The sequence below is a fragment of the Vulpes vulpes genome, chromosome 16 (assembly GCF_048418805.1).
Source record: "Vulpes vulpes isolate BD-2025 chromosome 16, VulVul3, whole genome shotgun sequence".
In the NCBI taxonomy this organism is placed as follows: Eukaryota; Metazoa; Chordata; class Mammalia; order Carnivora; family Canidae; genus Vulpes; species Vulpes vulpes.
Genome location: NC_132795.1, coordinates 13,327,795 through 13,333,794, shown reverse-complemented (window position 1 = coordinate 13,333,794; position 6,000 = coordinate 13,327,795). Strand labels below are relative to the sequence as shown.

Here is a 6,000-nt window from a genome sequence, read left to right as displayed (position 1 = left end):
CTCCCGCTCCCGCGGGCCGGGCCGGCGCGGGCCGCTGTCCACAGTGGGAGGTGCTGAAAGCAGGGCGCGGGCGGGGGCGGGGGCGCGGGCGGGGGCGGGCGGGGGCGCTGCGGGCGGGGGCGCTGCGGGCGGGGGCGCTGCGGGCTGCTGGAGCGAGCGCCCCCTCCCCGCTCCGCCCCGCCGGCCCTCCCCTCCTCCCGCAGCCGTGCTCCGCGCGCCGGGAGGGGCGGGGGAGGGGGCGAGGGACGGGGATGGGGCGGAGAGAGCCGGCTCTGCCTCGGGGAAGGAGGGGATGAGAGTTGGGGCGAGCGGCGGGAGGCGGCGGCGGCGGCCGGCGAGGAGCCAGCGCTGGGTCCTGCAGTAGGACTCCCGGGAGCCACCATCATGGTGAAGAGGAAGAGCTCCGAGGGCCAGGAGCAGGACGGCGGCCGCGGCATCCCGCTGCCCATCCAGACCTTCCTGTGGCGGCAGACCAGGTGAGGGGCGCGGGGCGCGGGCGCGGGGCGCGGGGCGCGGGGCGCGGCGGCCGCCGGGGCTGGGGGCGCTCCCGGGCCGCCCGGGCACCGCCGCCGCCGCCGCCGCCGCCGCCGAGGCCGCAGCCCGCAGCCGCAGCTCCCCCTCTGGGGCTGGAGAGCGAGCCCTCTGCACCTGCCTGGAAAACACGCATTTACAAAATATTTCCGTGAAGTTTGGCGGCACGCAGACTGGCAGCCGAATCAATATATGCATTATTTAGGGGGTGGGAGGGCAGAAAGCCTCAGAAGAGGGGGCGGGGAACTAGGAAGGATAATTATGACTGGTTGTGCTCTGGCGTCCAATTCCCCCTCCATCTCCTGCTGTAATTCCAGGCCGGTGACCTGTTGTTTTTCCAGCTCCTGTTTGGCGAATATCTGCTATGCCCACTTGTTAACCATTTTTGCTCGGATTTAGCCAGTGTGGTCTTCCTGGTTCAAGACCCCGAGGAGGAGGATTTTTGATAAGCATTTGTTTTTTGTTGTTTTGTTTTGTTTTGTTTTTTGTTTTTTTCCTGGAAAGACCTGAAACCTATCCCAATGACCAGGAAACAAGGTTTTCATCATCATCATCATCATCAATCATCATCATTATTATTGAAATTTATCAGATAAAAAATTGGGTCCTGGAAATCACAACCCACAAACTGTGTTCATTTTTAGTTTTTGATATAATTATACACACGAGCAATACACCACTCCTGACCATTGACGATTTGGAATCTAATTAGGAAAAAAAGTCTTTGGAATAAAAGTGGATACAGGAAATGTGGAGATCCACATCTCTTTCATATATGTAATTACACATGTGAAAGCAAATGTCGTCAGCTGTTCAACACCTGCTCATTAACAAGCTATAGGGAGGCATGAAATTTGAGTTTTATAGCACTATGTCTTATCCGTTGAAAAAATATGTCATAAAGATGCTGGTAATTTTACTTCTATTTATAACAACTATCTCTATTAATTTTTCAGTGCATTTTTGAGGCCTAAACTGGGGAAGCAATATGAAGCCTCGTGTGTGGTATGTGATATTCACCATTTAATGATTATTTCCATATTTGGTGGGGTAATTTCAACCCAAAGAAAGGCATTAAACTGTACTGACTATAGATTAATGTACTCAGCAAATATTATTGAGCACTTACTATGTGCTAGGCACAGTTCCAAATGATGGGATAGAGCAATAATCAAAATACAGAGTTTGCATTCTAGTAGCAGGAAGTCAAGCCTCTCCAAATAAGTAAAATACATAGTAAGCCAGATAGTGATAAGCACTATGGAGAAAAATGGATCAAGAAAAGAGATTGGGGGCACTGGCGGCTGGGGGCAGGGGTGGAGTGGATTCCTTGTTAAGAGCATTGGATAGGTAAGGTGCACTGCTAATGTGACTGGTAGACAAAACTGTGAAAGGGGGCTGGGAGAATAGGTAAGGGAAGAGCAAAGGGGAGGAGAAAGTCTAAAAGAACTTAGCCCAGAGTAGATAGGGGTAGAGCAGTAGAAGAAATAGTAGAGAGATAAGAAGTGCAATTTTTTTAAAAGTTTTTTCTATTATTATTCATCTGACAGAGCGTGAGAGAGAGCACACAAGTAGGGGGAGTGGAAGGCAGAGGGAGAGGGAAAAGCAGGCTCCTCTCCGAGCAGGGAGCTGATGTGTGGATGAATCCTAGGGCCCTGGGATCATGACCTGAGCAGAAGGCAGATGTTTAACTGACTGAGCCACCCAGGTGCCCCAAGAGGTCCAATCTTTAATCAACAATATCACGACTGTTATGGTGGAAGTTAATGAGATGAGTGCCCGTGAACTTCTCAAAGTCATAGCAGTTCTAAACTTCTGTGTCTTGCATGGTTTGTGCAAGCCTGAAAATAAATGATATAAAACAATTATGGAAATAATGCTACTAGGATTTATACTCTATAGAGTGCACTTGTCCTGAGAGGCAAAGGGAATCCCATGTCCCTAAAAATGTTCAAATCACGAATTGAAAACAAAAGACATGAAATCATAAAGCAAAAATGAAATGAACTCTTCATAGATTTCATTAAAATTTTGAACTCAAATAAAGGTCTTCACATTTCATATATTATAACCTAAAAGTGGAAACCTCCCCATTTGGGCCTTGCCATGAAAATTGGCAAATGACCACATAGATGACCTTCTGGGAAGGAGTTCTGAAATGTGTTAGGGCCATTAAAAATGATGAAAGCCAACTACAGAGTTTTAAACACACAGAGACACACACTCAACTAGGGCTTTGTTTTATTCTAACTCCTGCTCTTCAAAGTTGCTACGGAGATACTTTTAAAATATTATCTTTCAGTAAGGACCTTTTAATGGAATTTGTTGTACTTACTTCAAGTTAGAGTAATTTGACACTTAAAAAATCACTGAGGCTTCCATAAATCATGCTTGCAATTATACTATCTTAATATCCTGACTTTTCCCTGTTCTTGGCAAAGATCTGGCATTTTTAATGTAGTCATACAATATCAAATAACTAAGTCACATAGATAGAGAAATAAAAATGTAGAAAGCAATTTTCAGGGTTTAAAAATAATGAGTTATATTAGTAATATTTAGGAAGAAAATGATATTAAGTACCCAGAGTGCCCTGATATTATAAAATAATGCAACTCATCTTCTAAACTGTATTCAGCAAGACTGTATAAATTCTTTATAATCCTTTAATGCCCAACATACTCACCCTTTACTTAATGAATCCTTAGATACCTGAGGGCTGAAGAATTTAAAAGCATTTGGATCTGTCTTTATTTAGTTTAAAAACCAAAATAAAACCTCATCTCTGTTTACACTCCTTACCGAAACCTTAGCATGCCTTTCATTATGAAGGTGAATTTCTTATTTTCCTCTTTTGAACCACAAGGTAATTAGTTTTCTTTGGAATCTCTGAATGAAGCCATGTCTTTTTCTCTGATATCCTTAATAATACTACAGCTTGAATACTTGGAGTCTGTATTATGATCACCCTAGGGCACACTTCCACGGTTTTCCTGATCACACGGGGCATAAAGGAGAAATCAGGCTCAGTTCACATGAGCCAAATATTTACCAGATTTATTTCAATATTTGGTAGCTATGCTTTATAGCACTTTAGAGTGCTATCCTCCTCCTCATTCAAATAACAACAACTGCCTAGGTCACATTCGTTCTGGGATGCTCCACTCTCTGAAAGTATCCCTGGCCAAGAGAGATGATTTAATAAACCAGCAAAGCTTATGACTTATTTCCCTCCAGTCTTCTCTCCCTCCCTTTCTTTTTTATTCAACAGATATATTAAGTATTTCTATGATTACAGGCATTAGGTGAGGAATGTCCTGTGCCAGGTTATTGACAAGGACATGAAATAATTCAGCGACCCTCAAATCAGATTTCTTGAAAGAGTTGTATCTTATTTAACATTTGTTGAACATTGACATCCACACTGTCCTCAAGACATTTTCTCAAAAGACATTTCACTTGGTTCCGCAGTTGCGACAGCCCCTTTGGATGCCTTAGCAGCATTTTTTAAACTGTTACAGAATTGCCTGAATTAAATGTGGTGCTGTGTTCTTTTTTTAGAGGAAGCTAATTTGGGTGAAAATAAAAATCACTTAATAACTCAAGTCCCGTATTTTAAATCAAAAACCTAAAAATGATTAAAATGATTAAAAAGAAATTATCACGGACCCATGATAACATGAAATGCAATGTGAGTGTACTCTAAAAAATTTGATCCAGGGATTTGTGTCTTTGTAGTACCTCAGTCCCCAGTTTCTTGACAGTCAGGATCTTCAATTCCTTATTTTACATGATTTTTTTTCTTCTTTTTGGGTATCTGCAGTCCTTTGAACGAGTGTTGGTAGAAAACAAGCTGCACGGCCTCTCCCCAGCCCTCTCTGAAGCCATCCAGAGCATTTCCAGATGGGAGCTGGTGCAAGCTGCTTTGCCTCACGTCCTCCACTGCACGGCGACCCTGCTTTCCAACAGAAACAAGTTAGGTTGGTCCCTCCGCATTGCTTCTTCGCGGCACACGGTCATCAGCACTTGTGATAACAGCATCTATCGAGTGCTTATGCTTTTCGCAAGCACTGAACGCACATTATCTCATTTAATTCTCACAAAAGCCCCCTCACGTTGCTACCACAATGATGTCCATTTTCCCAGTGAAGGCCCCGGCTCTCCCATTTTTAAATTTTGAATTTTATAACTGATATGCGAATATATTTTCCTTTTTAACATTAAGACATTACAGGGGAGTTAAAGACTATCCCCCATCCAAGATGAGTTCCAATCAGATTTCCCTTCTGCTCTCAACTCCCAAAGGGACCCCTTGTGCCTGGTAGTACTGTGTGTATGTGTATACGTGTGCAGAAAGACTCTTCTTTTTTGGATTATCTTGCGGATTGCTCGTTTGCGTATGTGCTCTTTTCCATCCAGTTCTTCCCCCTTATTTGAGTCTCTGCTCAAATGTTCCCTTTATAGAGGGGGTTTCTTGGTCACACTGTCTAAAGTAGAGTCGTTCTATCTTCAGAGCCTGTGCTCTTAACCACCTTGCTGCCTCTTTGGAGATATATGTGGGTATCCGACTGAGGAAGTATGATGCGTGCCGTTTCTCCTCCTCTGACAGTACGTTATGCTGCAGAGATTGTAGCCAGTTAGAAAGCCCCAAAACAAGAATGAGCCCTTCCAGCAGTGGTTGAAATGCTAGTGTCTCCCAGGAAATCAAATGCAGAGCAAAGCAAAGATGTTCTTCCCATACCCAGGGTGGCTATCCATTGTTCTGGTAGCAGAGTTTGTCTTAATTTGACTGTGTGACTATCCCCATGCAGGCCACCAGGATAAACTGGGTGTTGCTGAGACAAAGCTTCTTCACACCCTGCACTGGATGCTCCTAGAAGCTCCCCAGGACTGCAACAGTGAGCGATTTGGGGGCACAGACCGTGGCTCCAGCTGGGGTGGCAGCAGCAGTGCGTTCATCCACCAGGTAGAAAACCAAGGTTCCCCAGGGCAGCCTTGCCACAGCCCCTCCAATGATGAAGAAGAGAACAACCGCAGGAAGATCTTCCAGAACTCCATGGCCACTGTGGAGCTCTTTGTGTTTCTGTTTGCTCCTCTTGTACACAGGATCAAGGTAAGGAGAGGACTAGTATTACGCTGATGGGGGGATAGAGGTGAGGTGGGCCTCAGATGGTGTTTTCATATTTCCATATTTGGTTGTCCGTGTCTGTATATGATCTAGTAGCAAGCCAAGACATGGACGGCTTCCTTTCTATATCAAACCACTGGGCATTATTTCAAAAACACAGTTTGCAGCATATCATTTACCTACTGAAAATCTTCAGTGATTCTCCTTCTGCCCCAAGATAATGTCCAACATATTAAATATAAGGTATAAGGTCAAGGATGACCTTCCTCTTTTTCATTTGCCAGTCCCTACTGGCATCTTCATGATCCAGCTCTGGGAGCCATTCCTTGAATATGTCCTTG

The 6,000-nt window shown here is 44.9% G+C and overlaps 1 protein-coding gene across 50 annotated transcripts in view; it reads left to right on the top strand.

Moving 5' to 3' along the window:
- The first annotated feature begins 240 nt into the window (after positions 1-240).
- The window catches only part of UNC80 (unc-80 homolog, NALCN channel complex subunit), a 216,077-nt gene continuing 210,317 nt past the window's right edge, over positions 241-6,000 (top strand). For 33 of the 50 annotated variants that reach the window (XM_072743068.1, XM_072743067.1, XM_072743044.1 and 30 more), the window contains exons 1-4: positions 241-476; positions 1,488-1,536; positions 4,355-4,511; positions 5,343-5,644. In XM_072743068.1, coding sequence (XP_072599169.1) covers positions 385-476; positions 1,488-1,536; positions 4,355-4,511; positions 5,343-5,644 — 600 coding nt within the window. In that variant the 5' untranslated portion in view covers positions 241-384. The remainder of the gene's footprint in view (positions 477-1,487; positions 1,537-4,354; positions 4,512-5,342; positions 5,645-6,000) is intronic. The other 17 variants (XM_072743076.1, XM_072743074.1, XM_072743071.1 and 14 more) reach the window with 2 other exon arrangements.